This window comes from Heterodontus francisci, unplaced genomic scaffold (assembly GCF_036365525.1).
Source record: "Heterodontus francisci isolate sHetFra1 unplaced genomic scaffold, sHetFra1.hap1 HAP1_SCAFFOLD_900, whole genome shotgun sequence".
In the NCBI taxonomy this organism is placed as follows: domain Eukaryota; kingdom Metazoa; phylum Chordata; class Chondrichthyes; order Heterodontiformes; family Heterodontidae; genus Heterodontus; species Heterodontus francisci.
In genome coordinates this window covers 160,533-184,722 of record NW_027140321.1, presented here as the reverse complement: position 1 = coordinate 184,722, position 24,190 = coordinate 160,533, and the positions used below count along the sequence as shown (strand labels likewise).

Sequence of the window (24,190 nt, the reverse complement as noted above, 5' to 3'; positions counted from 1 at the left end):
GAGAGAGGGTCGTGGAGAGAGAGAGAGGGTCGTGGAGAGAGAGAGAGGGACGTGGAGAGAGAAAGAGGGTCGTGGAGAGAGAGAGAGGGTCGTGGAGAGAGAGAGAGGGACGTGGAGAGAGGGAGAGGGTCGTGGAGAGAGAGAGAGGGTCGTGGAGAGAGAGAGAGGGACGTGGAGAGAGAGAGAGGGACGTGGAGAGAGAGAGAGAGAGGGACGTGGAGAGAGAGAGAGAGAGGGACGTGGAGAGAGAGAGACGTGGAGAGAGAGAGAGAGAGGGACGTGGAGAGAGATGGGACGTGGAGAGAGATGGGGACGTGGAGAGAGATGGGGACGTGGAGAGAGAAAGAGGGACGTGGAGAGAGAAAGAGGGACGTGGAGAGAGAAAGAGGGACGTGGAGAGAGAAAGAGGGACGTGGAGAGAGAAAGAGGGACGTGGAGAGAGAAAGAGGGACGTGGAGAGAGAGAGAGGGAGAGAGGGTCGTGGAGAGAGAGAGAGGGACGTGGAGAGAGAAAGAGGGTCGTGGAGAGAGAGAGAGGGTCTTGGAGAGAGAAAGAGGGACGTGGAGAGAGAAAGAGGACGTGGAGAGAGAGAGAGGGAGAGAATGTCGTGGAGAGAGAGAGAGGGACGTGGAGAGAGAAAGAGGGTCGTGGAGAGAGAGAGAGGGTCGTGGAGAGAGAGAGAGGGTCGTGGAGAGAGAGAGAGGGTCGTGGAGAGAGAGAGGACGTGGAGAGAGAGAGAGGGACGTGGAGAGAGAAAGAGGGTCGTGGAGAGAGAGAGAGGACGTGGAGAGAGAGAGAGGGTCGTGGAGAGAGAGAGAGGGACGTGGAGAGAGAGAGAGGGACGTGGAGAGAGAAAGAGGGTCGTGAGAGAGAGAGAGGGTCGTGGAGAGAGAGAGAGGGACGTGGAGAGAGAGAGAGGGACGTGGAGAGAGAAAGAGGGTCGTGGAGAGAGAGAGAGGGACGTGGAGAGAGAAAGAGGGTCGTGGAGAGAGAGAGAGAGAGAGAGGGTCGTGGAGAGAGAGAGAGAAAGAGGGTCGTGGAGAGAGAAAGAGGGTCGTGGAGAGAGAGAGAGGGTCGGGAGAGAGAGAGAGGGACGTGGAGAGAGAGAGAGGGTCGTGGAGAGAGAGAGAGGGACGTGGAGAGAGAGAGAGGGACGTGGAGAGAGAAAGAGGGTCGTGGAGAGAGAGAGAGGGACGTGGAGAGAGAAAGAGGGTCGTGGAGAGAGAGAGAGAGAGAGAGGGTCGTGGAGAGAGAGAGAGAGAAAGAGGGACGTAGAGAGAGAAAGAGGGACGTGGAGAGAGATGGGACGTGGAGAGAGAAAGAGGGACGTGGAGAGAGAAAGAGGGACGTGGAGAGAGAGAGAGGGAGAGAGGGTCGTGGAGAGAGAGAGAGGGAGAGAGGGTCGTGGAGAGAGAGAGAGGGTCGTGGAGAGGGAGAGAGGGTCGTGGAGAGAGAGAGAGGGTCGTGGAGAGAGAGAGAGGGTCGTGGAGAGAGAGAGAGGGTCGTGGAGAGAGAGAGAGGGTCGTGGAGAGAGGGAGAGGGTCGTGGAGAGAGGGAGAGGGTCGTGGAGAGAGGAGAGAGGGTCGTGGAGAGAGAGAGAGGGTCGTGGAGAGAGGGAGAGGGTCGTGAGAGAGAGAGAGGGTCGTGGAGAGAGAGAGAGGGACGTGGAGAGAGAGAGAGGGTCGTGGAGAGAGAGAGAGGGTCGTGGAGAGAGAGAGAGGGTCGTGGAGAGAGAGAGAGGGTCGTGGAGAGAGAGAGAGGGTCGTGGAGAGAGAGAGAGGGTCGTGGAGAGAGAGAGAGGGTCGTGGAGAGAGAGAGAGGGTCGTGGAGAGAGGGAGAGGGTCGTGGAGAGAGGGAGAGGGTCGTGGAGAGAGGGAGAGGGTCGTGGAGAGAGAGAGAGGGTCGTGGAGAGAGAGAGAGGGTCGTGGAGAGAGGGAGAGGGTCGTGGAGAGAGAGAGAGGGTCGTGGAGAGAGAGAGAGGGACGTGGAGAGAGAGAGAGAGAGGGACGTGGAGAGAGAGAGAGAGAGGGACGTGGAGAGAGAGAGACGTGGAGAGAGAGAGAGAGAGGGACGTGGAGAGAGAGAGAGGGACGTGGAGAGAGAGAGAGAGAGGGACGTGGAGAGAGAGAGACGTGGAGAGAGAGAGAGAGAGAGGGACGTGGAGAGAGAGAGAGAGAGGGACGTGGAGAGAGAGAGAGAGGGACGTGGAGAGAGAGAGACGTGGAGAGAGAGAGAGAGAGGGACGTGGAGAGAGAGAGAGAGAGGGACGTGGAGAGAGAGAGAGAGAGGGACGTGGAGAGAGAGAGAGGGTCGTGGAGAGAGAGAGAGAGAGGGACGTGGAGAGAGAGAGAGAGAGGTGACGTGGAGAGAGAGAGACGTGGAGAGAGAGAGAGAGAGGGGACGTGGAGAGAGAGAGAGAGAGGGACGTGGAGAGAGAGAGAGAGAGGGACGTGGAGAGAGAGAGACGTGGAGAGAGAGAGAGAGGGACGTGGAGAGAGATGGGGACGTGGAGAGAGATGGGGACGTGGAGAGAGATGGGGACGTGGAGAGAGAGAGAGGGTCGTGGAGAGAGAGAGAGGGTCGTGGAGAGAGAAGAGGGTCGTGAGAGAGAGAGAGGGTCGTGGAGAGAGAGGAGAGGGTCGTGGAGAGAGAGAGAGGGTCGTGGAGAGAGGGAGAGGGTCGTGGAGAGAGGGAGAGGGTCGTGGAGAGAGGAGAGGGTCGTGGAGAGAGGGAGAGGGTCGTGGAGAGAGGAGAGGGTCGTGGAGAGAGAGAGAGGGTCGTGGAGTGAGAGAGAGGGTCGTGGAGAGAGGTGAGAGGGTCGTGGAGAGAGAGAGAGGGTCGTGGAGAGAGAGAGAGGGACGTGGAGAGAGAGAGAGGGACGTGGAGAGAGAGAGAGAGAGGGACGTGGAGAGAGAGAGAGAGAGGGACGTGGAGAGAGAGAGACGTGGAGAGAGAGAGAGAGAGGGACGTGGAGAGAGATGGGACGTGGAGAGAGATGGGGACGTGAGAGAGATGGGACGTGGAGAGAGAAAGAGGGACGTGGAGAGAGAAAGAGGGACGTGGAGAGAGAAAGAGGGACGTGGAGAGAGAAAGAGGGACGTGGAGAGAGAAAGAGGGACGTGGAGAGAGAGAGAGGGAGAGAGGGTCGTGGAGAGAGAGAGAGAGGGACGTGGAGAGAGAAAGAGGGTCGTGGAGAGAGAGAGAGGGTCGTGGAGAGAGAGAGAGGGTCGTGGAGAGAGAGAGAGGGACGTGGAGAGAGAAAGAGGGTCGTGGAGAGAGAGAGAGGGTCGTGGAGAGAGAGAGAGGGACGTGGAGAGAGGAGAGGGTCGTGGAGAGAGAGAGAGGGTCGTGGGAGAGAGAGAGAGGGACGTGGAGAGAGAGAGAGGGACGTGGAGAGAGAGAGAGAGAGGGACGTGGAGAGAGAGAGAGAGAGGGACGTGGAGAGAGAGAGACGTGGAGAGAGAGAGAGAGAGGACGTGGAGAGAGATGGGGACGTGGAGAGAGATGGGACGTGGAGAGAGATGGGGACGTGGAGAGAGAAGAGGGACGTGGAGAGAGAAAGAGGGACGTGGAGAGAGAAAGAGGGACGTGGAGAGAGAAAGAGGGACGTGGAGAGAGAAGAGGGACGTGGAGAGAGAAAGAGGGACGTGGAGAGAGAAAGAGGGACGTGGAGAGATGAGAGAAGGGAGAGAGGGTCGTGGAGAGAGAGAGAGGGACGTGGAGAGAGAAAGAGGGTCGTGGAGAGAGAGAGAGGTCTTGGAGAGAGAAAGAGGGACGTGGAGAGAGAAAGAGGGACGTGGAGAGAGAGAGAGGGAGAGAGGGTCGTGGAGAGAGAGAGAGGGACGTGGAGAGAGAAAGAGGGTCGTGGAGAGAGAGAGAGGGTCGTGGAGAGAGAGAGAGGGTCGTGGAGAGAGAGAGAGGGTCGTGGAGAGAGAGAGAGGGACGTGGAGAGAGAGAGAGGGACGTGGAGAGAGAAGAGGGTCGTGGAGAGAGAGAGAGGGTCGTGGAGAGAGAGAGAGGGACGTGGAGAGAGGGAGAGGGTCGTGGAGAGAGAGAGAGGGTCGTGGAGAGAGAGAGAGGGACGTGGAGAGAGAGAGAGGGACGTGGAGAGAGAGAGAGAGAGGGACGTGGAGAGAGAGAGAGAGAGGGACGTGGAGAGAGAGAGACGTGGAGAGAGAGAGAGAGAGGGACGTGGAGAGAGATGGGGACGTGGAGAGAGAAAGAGGGACGTGGAGAGAGGAAAGAGGGACGTGGAGAGAGAAAGAGGGACGTGGAGAGAGAAAGAGGGACGTGGAGAGAGAGAGAGGGACGTGGAGAGAGAAAGAGGGTCGTGGAGAGAGAGAGAGGGTCGTGGAGAGAGAGAGAGGGTCGTGGAGAGAGAAAGAGGGACGTGGAGAGAGAGAGAGGGTCGTGGAGAGAGAAAGAGGGACGTGGAGAGAGAGAGAGGGTCGTGGAGAGAGAGAGAGGGTCGTGGAGAGAGAGAGAGGGTCGTGGAGAGAGAGAGAGGGTCGTGGAGAGAGAAAGAGGGACGTGGAGAGAGAGAGAGGGTCGTGGAGAGAGAGAGAGGGTCGTGGAGAGAGAGAGAGGGTCGTGGAGAGAGAGAGAGGGTCGTGGAGAGAGAAAGAGGGTCGTGGAGAGAGAGAGAGGGACGTGGAGAGAGAAAGAGGGACGTGGAGAGAGAAAGAGGGACGTGGAGAGAGAAAGAGGGACGTGGAGAGAGATGGGGACGTGGAGAGAGAAAGAGGGACGTGGAGAGAGAAAGAGGGAGAGAGGGTCGTGGAGAGAGAGAGAGGGTCGTGGAGAGAGAGAGAGGGACGTGGAGAGAGAGAGAGGGTCGTGGAGAGGGAGAGAGGGTCGTGGAGAGGGAGAGAGGGTCGTGGAGAGAGAGAGAGGGTCGTGGAGAGAGAGAGAGGGTCGTGGAGAGAGAGAGAGGGTCGTGGAGAGAGAGAGAGGGTCGTGGAGAGGAGAGAGAGGGTCGTGGAGAGAGAGAGAGGGTCGTGGAGAGAGAGAGAGGGTCGTGGAGAGAGAGAGAGGGTCGTGGAGAGAGAGAGAGGGTCGTGGAGAGAGAAAGAGGGTCGTGGAGAGAGAGAGAGAGAGAGAGGGTCGTGGAGAGAGAGAGAGAGAGAGGGTCGTGGAGAGAGAGAGAGAGAGAGGGACGTGGAGAGAGAGAGAGAGAGGGACGTGGAGAGAGAGAGAGAGAGGGACGTGGAGAGAGAGAGAGGGTCGTGGAGAGAGAGAGAGGGTCGTGGAGAGAGGGAGAGGGTCGTGGAGAGAGAGAGAGAGAGAGGGTCGTGGAGAGAGAGAGAGAGAGAGGGACGTGGAGAGAGAGAGAGAGAGAGGGACGTGGAGAGAGAGAGAGAGAGGGACGTGGAGAGAGAGAGAGAGAGAGGGACGTGGAGAGAGAGAGAGATGGGGACGTGGAGAGAGATGGGGACGTGGAGAGAGATGGGGACGTGGAGAGAGATGGGGACGTGGAGAGAGATGGGGACGTGGAGAGAGATGGGGACGTGGAGAGAGATGGGGACGTGGAGAGAGATGGGGACGTGGAGAGAGATGGGGACGTGGAGAGAGATGGGGACGTGGAGAGAGAGGGGGACGTGGAGAGAGAAAGAGGGGTCGTGGAGAGAGAAAGAGGGACGTGGAGAGAGAGAGAGGGTCGTGGAGAGAGAAAGAGGGACGTGGAGAGAGAAAGAGGGACGTGGAGAGAGAAAGAGGGACGTGGAGAGAGAAAGAGGGACGTGGAGAGAGAAAGAGGGACGTGGAGAGAGAAAGAGGGACGTGGAGAGAGAGAGAGAGGGACGTGGAGAGAGAAAGAGGGTCGTGGAGAGAGAGAGAGATGGGGACGTGGAGAGAGATGGGGACGTGGAGAGAGATGGGGACGTGGAGAGAGATGGGGACGTGGAGAGAGATGGGGACGTGGAGAGAGATGGGGACGTGGAGAGAGATGGGGACGTGGAGAGAGATGGGACGTGGAGAGAGATGGGGACGTGGAGAGAGATGGGGACGTGGAGAGAGATGGGGACGTGGAGAGAGATGGGGACGTGGAGAGAGATGGGGACGTGGAGAGAGATGGGGACGTGGAGAGAGATGGGGACGTGGAGAGAGATGGGGACGTGGAGAGAGAGGGGGACGTGGAGAGAGAAAGAGGGTCGTGGAGAGAGAAAGAGGGACGTGGAGAGAGAAAGAGGGACGTGGAGAGAGAAAGAGGGACGTGGAGAGAGAAAGAGGGACGTGGAGAGAGAAAGAGGGTCGTGGAGAGAGAGAGAGGGTCGTGGAGAGAGAAAGAGGGACGTGGAGAGAGAAAGAGGGACGTGGAGAGAGAAAGAGGGACGTGGAGAGAGAAAGAGGGACGTGGAGAGAGAAAGAGGGACGTGGAGAGAGAAAGAGGGACGTGGAGAGAGAAAGAGGGACGTGGAGAGAGAAAGAGGGACGTGGAGAGAGAAAGAGGGACGTGGAGAGAGAGAGAGGGAGAGAGGGTCGTGGAGAGAGAGAGAGGGAGAGAGGGTCGTGGAGAGAGAGAGAGGGAGAGGGAGAGAGGGTCGTGGAGAGAGAGAGAGGGTCGTGGAGAGAGAGAGAGGGTCGTGGAGAGAGAGAGAGGGTCGTGGAGAGAGAGAGAGGGTCGTGGAGAGAGAGAGAGGGTCGTGGAGAGAGAGAGAGGGTCGTGGAGAGAGGGAGAGGGTCGTGGAGAGAGGGAGAGGGTCGTGGAGAGAGGGAGAGGGTCGTGGAGAGAGAGAGAGGGTCGTGGAGAGAGAGAGAGGGTCGTGGAGAGAGGGAGAGGGTCGTGGAGAGAGAGAGAGGGTCGTGGAGAGAGAGAGAGGGACGTGGAGAGAGAGAGAGGGACGTGGAGAGAGAGAGAGAGAGGGACGTGGAGAGAGAGAGAGAGAGGGACGTGGAGAGAGAGAGACGTGGAGAGAGAGAGAGAGAGGGACGTGGAGAGAGATGGGGACGTGGAGAGAGATGGGGACGTGGAGAGAGATGGGGACGTGGAGAGAGAAAGAGGGACGTGGAGAGAGAAAGAGGGACGTGGAGAGAGAAAGAGGGACGTGGAGAGAGAAAGAGGGACGTGGAGAGAGAAAGAGGGACGTGGAGAGAGAAAGAGGGACGTGGAGAGAGAAAGAGGGACGTGGAGAGAGAAAGAGGGACGTGAGAGAGAAAGAGGGACGTGGAGAGAGAAAGAGGGACGTGGAGAGAGAAAGAGGGACGTGGAGAGAGAAAGAGGGACGTGGAGAGAGAAAGAGGGACGTGGAGAGAGAGAGAGGGACGTGGAGAGAGAAAGAGGGACGTGGAGAGAGAGAGAGGGTCGTGGAGAGAGAGAGAGGGAGAGGAGAGGGTCGTGAGAGAGAGAGAGGGAGAGGGAGAGAGGGTCGTGGAGAGAGAGAGAGGGAGAGGGAGAGAGGGTCGTGGAGAGAGAGAGAGGGAGAGGGAGAGAGGACGTGGAGAGAGAGAGAGGGAGAGAGGGACGTGGAGAGAGAGAGGCGGACGTGGAGAGAGAGAGAGAGACTGACGTGGAGAGAGAGAGAGAGAGAGGGACGTGGAGAGAGAGAGAGAGAGAGGGACGTGGAGAGAGAGAGAGAGAGGGACGTGGAGAGAGAGAGAGAGAGAGGGACGTGGAGAGAGAGAGAGAGAGAGGGACGTGGAGAGAGAGAGAGAGAGGGGGACGTGGAGAGAGAGAGGGACGTGGAGAGAGATGGGGGACGTGGAGAGAGATGGGGACGTGGAGAGAGATGGGACGTGGAGAGAGATGGGGACGTGGAGAGAGATGGGGACGTGGAGAGAGATGGGGACGTGGAGAGAGATGGGGACGTGGAGAGAGATGGGGACGTGGAGAGAGATGGGGACGTGGAGAGAGATGGGGACGTGGAGAGAGATGGGGACGTGGAGAGAGATGGGGACGTGGAGAGAGATGGGGACGTGGAGAGAGATGGGGACGTGGAGAGAGATGGGGACGTGGAGAGAGATGGGGACGTGGAGAGAGATGGGGACGTGGAGAGAGATGGGGACGTGGAGAGAGATGGGGACGTGGAGAGAGATGGGGACGTGGAGAGAGATGGGGACGTGGAGAGAGAGAGGGGGACGTGGAGAGAGAGAGAGGGGGACGTGGAGAGAGAGATGGGGACGTGGAGAGAGAGATGGGACGTGGAGAGAGATGGGGACGTGGAGAGAGAGATGGGGACGTGGAGAGAGATGGGGACGTGGAGAGAGATGGGGACGTGGAGAGAGATGGGGACGTGGAGAGAGATGGGGACGTGGAGAGAGATGGGGACGTGGAGAGAGATGGGGACGTGGAGAGAGAGGACGTGGAGAGATGGGACGTGGAGAGATGGGGACGTGGAGAGAGATGGGGACGTGGAGAGAGATGGGGACGTGGAGAGAGATGGGGACGTGGAGAGAGATGGGGACGTGGAGAGAGATGGGGACGTGGAGAGAGATGGGGACGTGGAGAGAGAGGGGACGTGGAGAGAGAGGGGGACGTGGAGAGAGAGGGGGACGTGGAGAGAGAGGGGGACGTGGAGAGAGATGGGGACGTGGAGAGAGATGGGGACGTGGAGAGAGATGGGGACGTGGAGAGAGATGGGGACGTGGAGAGAGATGGGGACGTGGAGAGAGATGGGGACGTGGAGAGAGATGGGGACGTGGAGAGAGATGGGGACGTGGAGAGAGATGGGACGTGGAGAGAGAGATGGGGACGTGGAGAGAGAGATGGGGACGTGGAGAGAGAGATGGGGACGTGGAGAGAGAGGGGGACGTGGAGAGAGAGGGGGACGTGGAGAGAGAGGGGGACGTGGAGAGAGAGGGGGACGTGGAGAGAGAGGGGGACGTGGAGAGAGAGGGGGGACGTGGAGAGAGATGGGGACGTGGAGAGAGATGGGGACGTGGAGAGAGATGGGGACGTGGAGAGAGATGGGGACGTGGAGAGAGATGGGGACGTGGAGAGAGATGGGGACGTGGAGAGAGATGGGGACGTGGAGAGAGATGGGGACGTGGAGAGAGATGGGGACGTGGAGAGAGATGGGGACGTGGAGAGAGATGGGGACGTGGAGAGAGATGGGACGTGGAGAGAGATGGGGACGTGGAGAGAGATGGGGACGTGGAGAGAGATGGGGACGTGGAGAGAGATGGGGACGTGGAGAGAGATGGGGACGTGGAGAGAGATGGGGACGTGGAGAGAGATGGGGACGTGGAGAAAGATGGGGACGTGGAGAAAGATGGGGACGTGGAGAAAGATGGGGACGTGGAGAGAGATGGGGACGTGGAGAGAGATGGGGACGTGGAGAGAGATGGGGACGTGGAGAGAGAGATGGGGACGTGGAGAGAGAGATGGGGACGTGGAGAGAGAGATGGGGACGTGGAGAGAGAGATGGGGACGTGGAGAGAGAGATGGGGACGTGGAGAGAGAGATGGGGACGTGGAGAGAGAGATGGGGACGTGGAGAGAGAGATGGGGACGTGGAGAGAGAGATGGGGACGTGGAGAGAGATGGGGACATGGAGAGAGAGGGGGACATGGAGAGAGAGGGGGACATGGAGAGAGAGGGGGACATGGAGAGAGATGGGGACATGGAGAGTATGTGTCGAGTTACTGAGGAAATGGACTGTAAATCTCCACAACACTAAAACCAGAGGCGGGTGCATTACAACTTCATTTTATTCACCGAGCAGTCTTCGATATAAAAAGATACAAAAAGTGAGAAATGCCTGGAAAAGCCGCACGGAGCCACGCATACAGACCCATATACAGCGTCAAACTGCAGGGAGGAGGTGATCGTACAGCACACAAGTGTGTCGGTGACGGGCACACCCGTGTGAAGCAGCAGAGATCGGTCAGACAGAGTGACACACGCTCACACCTGCTCAGAAAATTTACACAGCCTCCCACTGGGTCCCATTTATACTGCAATCACATCAACCCGACCTCTCCCATCGACGCAGACTCCTCCCCGGGAGAACTCATCCTCGGACACACACAGACCCAGGAGCTGCCTTCTACAGACGGCAGAAGCAGACAGTGTTTGCACAGTGTTAGAGTACGGAGGCAAAAATCAAAACACAGATCCAATCATGCCCTCAGCAGATGCGGTCAGGAGCAGGAACCCTGGCTGATTTCCCCCTCTCTCTCTCTAACCCAGGGGTCACTGGACAGTGATCAGGAGCAGGAACCCTGGCTGATTTCCCCCTCCCTCTCTCTCTAACCCAGGGGTTACTGGACAGTGATCAGGAGCAGGAACCCTGGCTGATTTCCCTCACTCTCTCTCTCTAACCCAGGGGTCACTGGACAGTGATCAGGAGCAGGAACCCTGGCTGATTTCCCTCACTCTCTCTCTCTAACCCAGGGGTCACTGGACAGTGATCAGGAGCAGGAACCCTGGCTGATTTCCCTCACTCTCTCTCTCTAACCCAGGGGTCACTGGACAGTGATCAGGAGCAGGAACCCTGGCTGATTTCCCCTCTCTCTCTAACCCAGGGGTCACTGAACAGTGATCAGGAGCAGGAACCCTGACTGATTTCCCCTCTCTCACTCTCTAACCCAGGGGTCACTGGACAGTGATCAGGAGCAGGAACCCTGACTGATTTCCCTCACTCTCTCTCTCTAACCCAGGGGTCACTGGACAGTGATCAGGAGCAGGAACCCTGGCTGATTTCCCTCTCTCTCTCTCTCTCTCTAACCCAGGGGTCACTGGACAGTGATCAGGAGCAGGAACCCTGACTGATTTCCCTCACTCTCTCTCTCTAACCCAGGGGTCACTGGACAGTGATCAGGAGCAGGAACCCTGGCTGATTTCCCTCTCTCTCTCTCTCTCTCTAACCCAGGGGTCACTGGACAGTGATCAGGAGCAGGAACCCTGACTGATTTCCCTCACTCTCTCTCTCTAACCCAGGGGTCACTGGACAGTGATCAGGAGCAGGAACCCTGGCTGATTTCCCTCTCTCTCTCTCTCTCTCTAACCCAGGGGACACTGGACAGTGATCAGGAGCAGGAACCCTGGCTGATTTCCCTCTCTCTCTCTCTCTCTAACCCAGGGGTCACTGGACAGTGATCAGGAGCAGGAACCCTGGCTGATTTCCCCCTCTCTCTCTCTCTAACCCAGGAGTCACTGGACAGTGATCAGGAGCAGGAACCCTGGCTGATTTCCCTCACTCTCTCTCTCTAACCCAGGGGTCACTGGACAGTGATCAGGAGCAGGAACCCTGGCTGATTTCCCCTCTCTCTCTAACCCAGGGGTCACTGGACAGTGATCAGGAGCAGGAACCCTGGCTGATTTCCCCCTCCCTCTCTCTCTAACCCAGGGGTTACTGGACAGTGATCAGGAGCAGGAACCCTGGCTGATTTCCCCTCTCTCTCTCTCTAACCCAGGGGTCACTGGACAGTGATCAGGAGCAGGAACCCTGGCTGATTTCCCCCTCCCTCTCTCTCTAACCCAGGGGTTACTGGACAGTGATCAGGAGCAGGAACCCTGGCTGATTTCCCCCTCTCTCTCTCTCTAACCCAGGGGTCACTGGACAGTGATCAGGAGCAGGAACCCTGGCTGATTTCCCCCTCTCTCTCTCTCTAACCCAGGGGTCACTGGACAGTGATCAGGAGCAGGAACCCTGACTGATTTCCCCCTCTCTCTCTCTCTAACCCAGGGGTCACTGGACAGTGATCAGGAGCAGGAACCCTGACTGATTTCCCCCTCTCTCTCTCTCTCTAACCCAGGGGTCACTGGACAGTGATCAGGAGCAGGAACCCTGACTGATTTCCCCCTCTCTCTCTCTCTCTAACCCAGGGGTCACTGGACAGTGATCAGGGGCAGGAACCCTGGCTGATTTCCCCCCTGTCTCTCTCTCTCTCTCTAACCCAGGGGATGCAGATGTAGCCTGTCCTTTTCCTGCTGTTTGGGATGAGGAATGGGGATTGTGAACCTCGGTGAGGGCAGGATTGAGGCAGAGGTCAGGTTCCGAATACTGACACTTGGAATCTCATTGGCAGGAACTCGGTCGCCCTGGAGGTATCTGGAGGAATTTGGGAAGACCGGTTTAAGAAGGTTGGGGTGGGGGAAGGAGGCGGTCCCCACCCCAGCTGAAATGACGGGCCCCTTTTAAAAGACGCAGCAGCCGTTGTTTTGTGTGTGGGGGGGGCGGGGATGAAAAAATTGGGCGAACAGGAAAACAGGTGCGGTCGCCAACTCTTCCCCTGGAAGCCGCGAACCTAACATTTCCGCCCCCGCACAACCCTTGCCCTCCCCCAACCTCCCTCGTGCCCACCCACCAACCACCCTCGACGATGCACTCAAAAGCTCCAGTCGCATCTCCAGTTCTGCCCAATACTATTTATTTATTTTCTTTTACTTGGCGGGTCTCTCCTCGCTTGTTGGAGGAGGAGGGGGTGGGGATTTTTCTTCCCCCCCCCTCCCCCCCCACACCCTCCACACATCGAGGCGAGGGCTCAGGGCTTCGAGGACTTGCGCGGCATGCCGAGACTCCACCGGCGGGCGGGATGGGACGGGGAAGGAAGGGGACGGCGGGACGGGGGAGGAAGGGGTAAGGGGAAGGGAAGTCTGGGACACCAGGCTGCCCTGCTCGGTGCGTGGGGCCAGCCGCCTCCTGATCTCGGGCGGCAAGGTGGGCAGCCTCATGAGGGGGGCCCGCAGGTGCTGGGGCCGGGGCTGGGGCTGGGGCGGAGGGGTCGCCCTCTCCTTGGAGGAGGCAAAGAGGCCCCGGGAGAGGCCAGACACCTTGCCCCTCAGCAGGGCCAGGCCGTAGCCCAGGATGAAGAGGGCCAGCGCCAGGCCGTGGATGTAGAAGTAGAGGGTCTGCCAGAAGAGCAGGGTGTCCCAGAAGGAGAGCAGCACAAAGCCCATGCACATGTAGTCGTAGGCTCGCATCTTGCAGAACCAGTGCAGCCAGTCGTAGACGCCGCGGCCCCGCTCCCCGAGTCGCTCCCTCACCCCGATGTCCATCGCCCCCTCCGCCGCCAGGCAGAGCGGGATGGTCAGGAAGCTGAGGTAATATCCCGGGTGAATCCCGTGCCAGAAAGCACTGACCAGCATGGTCCAGCCAATCCTAGGAGGGAGACAAAAAGAGCAACAGAGGGTCAGATCGGAGGGCGAGGGGGGAGGGGGGGAGGAAGGTGGCCCGAGTGGAGCGGGGGGAGGGGGGCCAGAGGGAGTGGGGGAGGGGGGACCAGAGGGAGCGGGGGCTAGAGGGAGCGGGGCAGGGGGGGCCAGAGGGGAGGGGGGCAGAGGGAACGGGGGAGGAAGGTGGCCAGAGGGAAGCAGGGGGAGGGGGCCAGAGGGAGCAGGAGAGGGGGGGCCAGAGGAAGCGGGGGAGGGGGGGGCCAGAGGGAGCGGGGGGGAGGAAGGTGGCCAGAGGGGAGCGGGGGAGGGGGCCAGAAGGTGTGGGGGAGGGGGCCAGAGGGAGCGGGGGAGGGGGGCCAGAGGGGAGCGGGGGAGGGGGCCAGAGTGAACGGGGGATGGGGAGAGGGGGAGCGGGCCAGAGGGAACGGGGGATGGGGAGAGGGGGAGGGGGCCAGAGGGAACGGGGGATGGGGAGAGGGGGAGCGGGCCAGAGGGAACGGGGGATGGGGAGAGGGCCAGAGGGAACGGGGGATGGGGTGAGAGGGGGAGCGGGCCAGAGGGAACGGGGGATGGGGAGAGGGGGAGGGGGCCAGAGGGAACGGGGGATGGGGGAGAGGGAGTGGGGGGAGGGGGGCCAGAGTGAACAGGGGGGAGGGGAGAGAGCCAGAGGGAACGGGGGATGGGGAGAGGGGGAGCGGGGGAGGGGGCCAGAGGGAACGGGGGGGGGGGGCAGAGGGAGTGGGGGAGGGGGGCCAGAGGGGAGCGGGGGGAGGGGGCCAGAGTGAACAGGGGGGAGGGGAGAGGGGGCCAGAGTGAACAGGGGGGAGGGGAGAGGGAGCGGGGGAGGGGGGCCAGAGGGGAGCGGGGAAGGGGGCCAGAGTGAACAGGGGGGAGGGGAGAGGGAGCGGGGGAGGGGGCCAGAGTGAACATGGGGGAGGGGAGAGGGAGCGGGGGAGGGGACAGAGGGAACGGGTGACCCAGATCCTCACCGTAGAATGCGTGGTTTAACCGGGGCACTCCTGTAGATATAGTGAGCAAGCCACCACTGCACCGTCATGTTCCAGTATTTCATACCGTCCTTCACTGACGTACAGAAATCCGTGTTGTAGGGATCGATATTCCGGATGGTCTCATAGTCGTATTCCTGCTCCTCACTGTCGGAGGGCAGAGGATGGAGGCGGGGGGTGGTGGGGAGTAAAGAGAGGAAGAATAATGACAGCCCACTCCAGGCAAACACGCACCCAAAGTGACAATCCCATCGCCCCCGACATGGTACACACATCCCACACCTTCTCCCCTTATCCCTCGCTCCCACACCTTCTCCCCGTATCCCTCGCTCCCACACCTTCTCCTCGTATCCCTCGCTCCCACACCTTCTCCTCGTATCCCTCGCTCCCACACCTTCTCCCCGTATCCCTCGCTCCCACATCTTCTCCCCTTATCCCTCGCTCCCACACCTTCTCCCCGTATCCCTCGCTCCCACACCTTCTCCCCGTATCCCTCGCTCCCACACCTTCTCCTCGTATCCCTCGCTCCCACACCTTCTCCCCATATCCATTACTCCCACATCCCCACATTCCTCACTCCCACACCTTCCCCCCACATCCCTCGCTCCCACACCTTCTCCCCACATCCCTCGCTCCCACACCTTCTCCCCGTATCCCTCGCTCCCACACCTTCTCCCCGTATCCCTCGCTCCCACACCTTCTCCCCGTATCCCTCGCTCCCACACCTTCTCCCCTTATCCCTCGCTCCCACACCTTCTCCCGTATCCCTCGCTCCCACACCTTCTCCCCGTATCCCTCGCTCCCACACCTTCTCCCCATATCCCTCGCTCCCACACCTGCTCCCCATATCCCTCACTCCAACACCTTCTCCCCGTATCCCTCACTCGCACACCTTCTCCCCATATCCCTCACTCCATCCCCACATCCCTTGTTCCCACACCTTCTCCCCGTATCCCTCGCTCCCACATCCCCATATCCCTCGCTCCCACACCTTCTCCCCATATCCCTCGCTCCCACACCTTCTCCCCATATCCCTCACTCCAACACCTGCTCCCCATATCCCTCACTCCAACACCTGTTCCCCATATCCCTCACTCCAACACCTGCTCTCCATATCCCTCACTCCCATATCCCCATATCCCTCACTTCCACACCTTCTCCCCATATCCCTCGCTCCAACATCCCCATGTCGCACAATCCCATATCCCTCGCTCCCACACCTTCTCCCCATATCCCACATTCCCATATCCCTCACTCCCCACTTACCCACCTTCCCCCCATATCCGTCACTCCCCACGTACCCACCTTCTCCCCATATTCCGCACACCCCACCTACCCATCTTCTGCCCATACCCCCCATGGGGGAGACCCGTTTCCCACCAGCGAGGGGTCAGTCCCCATGGGGGAGACCCGTTTCCCACCAGCGAGGGGTCAGCCCCCATGGGGGAGACCAGTTTCCCACCAGCGTGGGGTCAGCCCCCATGGGGGAGACCCGTTTCCCACCAGCGAGGGGTCAGCCCCCATGGGGGAGACCCGTTTGCCCCGCCTCCCTGCCCCGACAGCCAGTCAGTGTCCTCGGCGAAGCCGTTTACCTCTGTCTGCTTACCTCCCGCCCGTGTAGTACTGGTGCGTCGGTCCGTTGCCTGACCGGGACTGGCGCTCACCGGGTAGGCCCCAAAGCCTGCGGCCATGCAGGCGCACTCGGCGAAAGTCCAGGCCACGTAAAAGCGCATGCGGAAGATGAAGAAAGTGAGGCTGGTGTAGAAGACGTGGTAGAGGAAGCTCGAATCGGCAAACTCCCTGGTCCTGACGTAATCTAGTGGGCAGAGGTGCGAGACGAGGAGGAAGGATACGCCGTAGAGGGGGCCGAGTCTCATCCGCCTCAGCATGGGCTTCCAACTTGGCACTTTGGACAGGTAGCTCTCGTACACCCAGTCCTGATAGGTCTTGTAGCGGTAGAAAGGACCTGGAGGGCGAGGGACACAGAGAGAGAGGGAAAGAGAGAGAGGTGAGGCACTAGAGTGGAACCGGGGTAACGGAGAAATCTGAAGGGGGACACGGGGAGGGGGCGGGACAGCAAACCCTCAGGGCCCACCTCACAGCCAAGGACTGTGCTCCTGGGAGAATCCCAGGCCAATATACACACAGCAAATCCCACAGGCCGCAATCTGATCCTCCCTCAGTACTGACACCGGGGGAGTGTCGGTCTGGATTATGGAGATCAAGTCCTAGAGTATATACATCTCCCTCCGACAGTGCAGCACTCCCTCAGTACTGACACCGGGGGAGTGTCAGCCTGGATTATGGAGATCAAGTCCTAGAGTATATACATCTCCCTCCAACAGTGCAGCACTCCCTCAGTACCGACACCGGGGAGTGTTGGCCTGGATTATGGAGATCAAGTCCTCGAGTATATACATCTCCCTCTGACAGTGCAGCACTCCCTCAGTACTGACACCGGGGGAGTGTCGGTCTGGATTATGGAGATCAAGTCCTAGAGTATATACATCTCCCTCCGACAGTGCAGCACTCCCTCAGTACTGGCACCGGGCGAGTGTCGGCCTGGATTATGGAGATCAAGTCCTAGAGTATATACATCTCCCTCTGACAGTGCAGCACTCCCTCAGTACTGACACCGGGGGAGTGTCGGTCTGGATTATGGAGATCAAGTCCTAGAGTATATACATCTCCCTCCGACAGTGCAGCACTCCCTCAGTACTGAGACCGGAGAGTGTCGGCCTGGATTATGGAGATCAAGTCCTAGAGTATATACATCTCCCTCTGACAGTGCAGCACTCCCTCAGTACTGGCACCGGGGGAGTGTCGGCCTGGATTATAGAGATCAAGTCCTAGAGTATATACATCTCCCTCCGACAGTGCAGCACTCCCTCAGTACTGACACCGGGGAGTGTCAGTCTGGATTATGGAGATCAAGTCCTAGAGTATATACATCTCCCTCCGACAGTGCAGCACTCCCTCAGTACTGACACCGGGGGAGTGTCGGCCTGGATTATAGAGATCAAGTCCTAGAGTATATACATCTCCCTCCGACAGTGCAGCACTCCCTCAGTACTGACACCGGGGGAGTGTCGGCCTGGATTATGGAGATCAAGTCCTAGAGTATATACATCTCCCTCTGACAGTGCAGCACTCCCTCAGTACTGACACCGGGGGAGTGTCGGCCTGGATTATGGAGATCAAGTCCCAGAGTATATACATCTCCCTCCGACAGTGCAGCACTCCCTCAGTACTAACACCGGGGGAGTGTCGGCCTGGATTATAGAGATCAAGTCCTAGAGTATATACATCTCCCTCCGACAGTGCAGCACTCCCTCAGTACTGACAACGGGGGAGTGTCGGTCTGGATTATGGAGATCAAGTCCTAGAGTATATACATCTCCCTCTGACAGTGCAGCACTCCCTCAGTACTGACACCGGGGGAGTGTCGGCCTGGATTATAGAGATCAAGTCCTAGAGTATATACATCTCCCTCCGACAGTGCAGCACTCCCTCAGTACTGACACCGGGGGAGTGTCGGCCTGGATTATAGAGATCAAGTCCTAGAGTATATACATCTCCCTCCGACAGTGCAGCACTCCCTCAGTACTGACATCGGGGGAGTGTCGGTCTGGATTATGGAGATCAAGTCCTAGAGTATATACATCTCCCTCCGACAGTGCAGCACTCCCTCAGTACTGACACCGGGGGAGTGTCGGTCTGGATTATGGAGATCAAGTCCTCGAGTATATACATCTCTCTCCGACAGTGCAGCACTCCCTCAGTACTGACATCGGGGGAGTGTCGGTCTGGATTATGAAGATCAAGTCCTAGAGTATATACATCTCCCTCCGACAGTGCAGCACTCCCTCAGTACTGACACCGGGGGAGTGTCTGCCTGGATTATGGAGATCAAGTCCGAGAGTATATACATCTCCCTCCGACAGTGCAGCACTCCCTCAGTACGGACACCGGGGGAGTGTCGGTCTGGATTATAGAGATCAAGTCCTAGAGTATATACATCTCCCTCCGACAGTGCAGCACTCCCTCAGTACTGACACCGGGGGAGTGTCGGCCTGGATTATAGAGATCAAGTCCTAGAGTATATACATCTCCCTCTGACAGTGCAGCACTCCCTCAGTACTGACACCGGGGGAGTGTCGGCCTGGATTATAGAGATCAAGTCCTAGAGTATATACATCTCCCTCTGACAGTGCAGCACTCCCTCAGTACTGACACCGGGGGAGTGTCGGTCTGGATGATGGAGATCAAGTCCTAGAGTATATACATCTCCCTCTGACAGTGCAGCACTCCCTCAGTACTGACACCGGGGAGTGTCGGTCTGGATTATAGAGATCAAGTCCTAGAGTATATACATCTCCCTCCGACAGTGCAGCACTCCCTCAGTACTGACACCGGGGAGTGTCGGCCTGGATTATAGAAATCAAGTCCTAGAGTATATACATCTCCCTCCGACAGTGCAGCACTCCCTCAGTACTGACACCGGGGGAGTGTCTGCCTGGATTATGGAGATCAAGTCCGAGAGTATATACATCTCCCTCCGACAGTGCAGCACTCCCTCAGTACTGACACCGGGGAGTGTCAGTCTGGATTATAGAGATCAAGTCCTAGAGTATATACATCTCCCTCCGACAGTGCAGCACTCCCTCAGTACTGACACCGGGGGAGTGTCGGCCTGGATTATAGAGATCAAGTCCTAGAGTATATACATCTCCCTCTGACAGTGCAGCACTCCCTCAGTACTGACACCGGGGGAGTGTCGGCCTGGATTATAGAGATCAAGTCCTAGAGTATATACATCTCCCTCTGACAGTGCAGCACTCCCTCAGTACTGACACCGGGGGAGTGTCGGTCTGGATGATGGAGATCAAGTCCTAGAGTATATACATCTCCCTCTGACAGTGCAGCACTCCCTCAGTACTGACACCGGGGGAGTGTCGGTCTGGATGATGGAGATCAAGTCCTAGAGTATATACATCTCCCTCCGACAGTGCAGCACTCCCTCAGTACTGACACCGGGGGAGTGTCGGTCTGGATTATGGAGATCAAGTCCTAGAGTATATACATCTCCCTCCGACAGTGCAGCACTCCCTCAGTACTGACACCGGGGGAGTGTCGGCCTGGATTATAGAGATCAAGTCCTAGAGTATATACATCTCCCTCCGACAGTGCAGCACTCCCTCAGTACTGACACCGGGGGACTGTCGGCCTGGATTATAGAGATCAAGTCCTAGAGTATATACATCTCCCTCCGACAGTGCAGCACTCCCTCAGTACTGACACCGGGGGAGTGTCGGCCTGGATTATGGAGATCAAGTCCTAAAGTATATACATCTCCCTCCGACAGTGCAGCACTCCCTCAGTACTGACACCGGGGTGTGTCGGCCTGGATTATGGAGATCAAGTCCTGGAGTATATACATCTCCCTCCGACAGTGTAGCACTCCCTCAGTACTGACACCGGGGGAGTGTCGGCCTGGATTATGGAGATCAAGTCCTAGAGTATATACATCTCCCTCCGACAGTGCAGCACTCCCTCAGTACTGACACCGGGGGAGTGTCGGCCTGGATTATAGAGATCAAGTCCTAGAGTATATACATCTCCCTCCGACAGTGCAGCACTCCCTCAGTACTGACACCGGGGGAGTGTCGGTCTGGATTATGGAGTTCAAGTCCTAGAGTATATACATCTCCCTCCGACAGTGCAGCACTCCCTCAGTACAACACCGGGGGAGTGTCAGTCTGGTTTATAGAGATCAAGTCCTAGAGTATATACATCTCCCTCCGACAGTGCAGCACTCCCTCAGTACTGACACCGGGGGAGTGTCGGCCTGGATTATGGAGATCAAGTCCTAGAGTATATACATCTCCCTCCGACAGTGCAGCACTCCCTCAGTACTGACACCGGGGGAGTGTCGGCCTGGATTATAGAGATCAAGTCCTAGAGTATATACATCTCCCTCCGACAGTGCAGCACTCCCTCAGTACTGACACCGGGGGAGTGTCGGCCTGGATTATAGAGATCAAGTCTAGAGTATATACATCTCCCTCCGACAGTGCAGCACTCCCTCAGTACTGACACTGGGGAGGGAGAGGGACGACGGAACACGGCACTGACCTGTCATTATCCCAAGGTAGCAGTAGCTGTAACAGAGCATCTCCTTCAGACCGGGCAACAGACTGGCCAGTAACTTTCTCGTGGAGGTCTCACTGTTGCTCGTCTCTTTCGAACTTGCGTCCAGGTAAAGTTGATTCAGCTCAGCGGCCAAGCTCACCATCTGCGGATAGACACACAGCACTGCCCGTTACACAGGAACAGGAGGTTCCCATTCAGCCCCCGTCCCTCGAGCCTGTCACACAGGAACAGGAGGATCCCATTCAGCCCCCTCCTCGAGCCTGTTACACAGGAGCAGGAGGATCCCATTCAGCCTCCCCTCGAGCCTGTTACACAGGAATGGGAGGAGGCCTGGGTTGGATTTGAACTGGTTGGTCCGATCACGCGCGGGGGTCTTACCTTCAGTGTCAGTAGCAGTTGGACTGCGTTAGCAAACGGTGTTGGGACTGGCAGGTGCAGGAGGCCCTGCATTCGGAAGAACAGCAGGTAGGAGAAGGTCCATAGCAGCGTCAGACTGTGGCAATGCCTGGGGGAAGGGAGAGCAAGATGCACAATCAGCCGGCACCCTATCACAGCACCGACGCGCAGAGACGCGGACGCGCAGAGACGCGGACGCGCAGAGACGCGCACTCACACGGAGAGTGTGAGTGGGCCAGAGCCGACATCAGAGAGACAAGAAATAAAGTAATAGCGGGCACAGGGGTCAGTCCCCATGGGGAGACCCATTCCCCCCCTCAGCGAGGTGGAAAAGGGTGAGGAGTGGGGAGATCCCACAGAAGGAAACCTACTTGGTTGCAAACCTGATGATTGCCCACGTGACCAGGATGGTGAAGAGGGAGTGCACAATATGGAGGCCACACGTGGCAAGGACCATCGCCACGCCAACCAGCATAGCTCCGACTTGACGCACCAGCGTACCTGCAACAGGACGGAATCCAGACACCTATTGATCTAGCACCTTTCACACATACACACACACACACACACACACACACATCTCCCTCCAACAGTGCAGCGTTCCCTTAATACTCACTCCCTCATTCGAGCAAAGTGAAGCAGGTTTCAATGGGAGGGGGAACATTTACACAATAGCGATCACAGCTTTGTCAAGGCTCAGAGCAGTTGTCGGAAAGTTGAGTGGAATGATAGGTAAATGCAGGAGGGCTGACGAAAGGACGTTTGCTCCTTCAGAAAGCCCAGGTCGACTGCAATCCAAGATGATCCAGCCAAACAGTCACTGAAGGACGATGGGCCTTCAACGAGGAGACCGTTTGGGTGCAGACGCGAGACATTCCCCGCAGGGGGGTGGGGGGGGGGTGGAGAACGGAAAGCTGAAGCCAGGACGGATTAAGGAGCGGACGCGTCACGTTCTTGCGGCCGCAGTATTTAACGAAAATAATCAGGGATAAAATTAATTGTGTGCGTAAGCGGAGGCCAGCTAGGATTTGATGAAGGGGGGGGATCCCGTTTGATGAACTTAATAATACAGTCACGGTCGAGACCTAGGTGAAATCCCCCTCTCCCCCACCGACCTCACTCCCCCGACACCCCCCCCACCTACACATGCTGGAAAGGAGATGCAAGAGGGAGTAACCTGTTTGTTTCATGAGGAGTCCAACAGGGATGGACCCGGCCAGCACAGCCACATACTTCAGCTCGTTCAGTGACATGTTCAGGATTCGGAGCTGCAGAAAAAAGGATAAGTAATGAAAGGGGCTGCACGCACGTTTACAATTTCCAAACAACCCTCCCGATAGACACGCCGGGGGGGGGGGATAGGGGATTGAACCCTCGCTGGGGTGAGGGGGGCAGGTCTCCGCCAGCCAACACACAGTCCCCATCAAACACTCCCAGGGACAGGTACAGTACGGGGGGTTAGATACAGAGTAAAGCTCCCTCCACACTGTCCCCCATCAAACACTCCCAGGACAGGTACAGTACGGGGGGTTAGATACAGAGTAAAGCTCCCTCTACACTGTCCCCATCAAACACTCCCCAGGACAGGTACAGTACGGGGGGTTAGATACAGAGTAAAGCTCCCTCTACACTGTCCCCATCAAACACTCCCCAGGACAGGTACAGCACGGGGTGTTAGATACAGAGTAAAGCTCCCTCTGCACTGTCCCCATCAAACACTCCCCAGGACAGGTACAGTACGGGGGGTTAGATACAGAGTAAAGCTCCCTCTGCACTGTCCCCATCAAACACTCCCCAGGACAGGTACAACACGGGGGTTAGATACAGAGTAAAGCTCCCTTTACACTGTCCCCATCAAACACTCCCCAGGACAGGTACAGTACGGGGTGTTAGATACAGAGTAAAGCTCCCTCTACACTGTCCCCCATCAAACACTCTCAGGACAGGTACAGTACGGGGGTTAGATACAGAGTAAAGCTCCCTCTACACTGTCCCCATCAAACACTCCCAGGACAGGTACAGTACGGGGGGGTTAGATACAGAGTAAAGCTCCCTCTACACTGTCCCCCATCAAACACTCTCAGGACAGGTACAGTACGGGGTGTTAGATACAGAGTAAAGCTCCCTCTACACTGTCCCCATCAAACACTCCCCAGGACAGGTACAGTACGGGGGGTTAGATACAGAGTAAAGCTCCCTCTACACTGTCCCCCATCAAACACTCCCAGGACAGGTACAGTACGGGGGGTTAGATACAGAGTAAAGCTCCCTCTACACTGTCCCCCATCAAACACTCCCCAGGACAGGTACAACACGGGGGTTAGATACAGAGTAAAACTCCCTCTACACTGTCCCCATCAAACACTCCCCAGGACAGGTACAACACGGGGGTTAGATACAGAGTAAAGCTCCCTCTACACTGTTCCCCCATCAAACACTCCCAGGACAGGTACAGTACGGGGTGTTAGATACAGAGTAAAGCTCCCTCTACACTGTCCCCCATCAAACACTCCCAGGACAGGTACAGTACGGGGTGTTAGATACAGAGTAAAGCTCCCTCTACACTGTCCCCCATCAAACACTCCCAGGACAGGTACAGTACGGGAGGGGTTAGATACAGAGTAAAGCTCCCTCTACACTGTCCCCATCAAACACTCCCAGGACAGGTACAGTACGGGAGGGGTTAGATACAGAGTAAAACTCCCTCTACACTGTCCCCCATCAAACACTCCCAGGACAGGTACAGTACGGGAGGGGTTAGATACAGAGTAAAACCCGCAGGGCGATCAGAAGTCACTGAAACCTGAAGCCTCTCTGAAAGCTGCAATTGTGTTGGGAGAGGGAGGATCCCTGCTCGGGAGCAGAAACAGCCCTCGATCTCTCGAACCTGGGTTCAGCACTCTCCGACTGCCTTGCAGACCTTCCTTCTGCTAATTCCGATTGAGATAGGGAGGAAGTGCCCTCATTGCTGAGGTTCCTGGATCTTTCCGGGCTTTAGTGACACCAGCAGTTACTGAGAAACCCTGCAGCTACAAGTGCTGGCAGGTTAACCACTTCCTCCCAGTGTCGTAAATATTCCCTTCCTCACAAACGTCCTCATTCCAAACTCCCTCCCTCACTGCCCAAACTGTGGGACTCCCTCCTGCCCCAGTCTCCAGACTGTGGAACTCCCTCCTCCCCCTCCAAACTGTGGGACTCCCTCCTCCCTCACTCTCCAAACTGTGGGACTCCCTCCTGCCCCAGTCTCCAGACTTTTGAACTCCCTCCCTCACTGCCCAAACTGTGGGACTCGCTCCTCCCCCAGACTGTGGAACTCCCTCCTCCCCCTCCAAACTGTGGGACTTCCTCCTCCCCTTCCCTCACTCTCCAAACTGTGGGACTCCCTCCTCCCCCAGTCTCCAAACTGTGGGACTCCCTCCTCCCCCGCCCTCAGTCTCCAGACTGTGGGACTCCCTCCTCCCACTCTACCTCTCCCAGTCTCCAAACTGTGGGACTCCCTCCTCCCCCAGTCTCCAAACTGTGGGACTCCCTCCTACCCTCTGTCTCGAAACTGTGGGACTCCCTCCTCCCACTGCCCCAGT

At 57.9% G+C, this 24,190-nt stretch overlaps 1 protein-coding gene across 1 annotated transcript; it reads right to left on the bottom strand.

Annotated features, from left to right (window-relative positions):
* Positions 1-9,628: 9,628 nt before the first annotated feature.
* On the bottom strand, positions 9,629-23,496 carry mboat7 (membrane bound O-acyltransferase domain containing 7). The gene is given in 9 exon segments (XM_068025259.1): positions 9,629-13,039; positions 14,043-14,207; positions 15,667-15,715; positions 15,718-16,026; positions 20,196-20,355; positions 20,592-20,718; positions 20,981-21,110; positions 21,787-21,877; positions 23,413-23,496. Coding segments are annotated over 8 exon segments (1,734 nt in total). The 5' UTR covers positions 21,863-21,877; positions 23,413-23,496; the 3' UTR covers positions 9,629-12,321.
* Between the last annotated feature and the right edge of the window lie 694 nt (positions 23,497-24,190).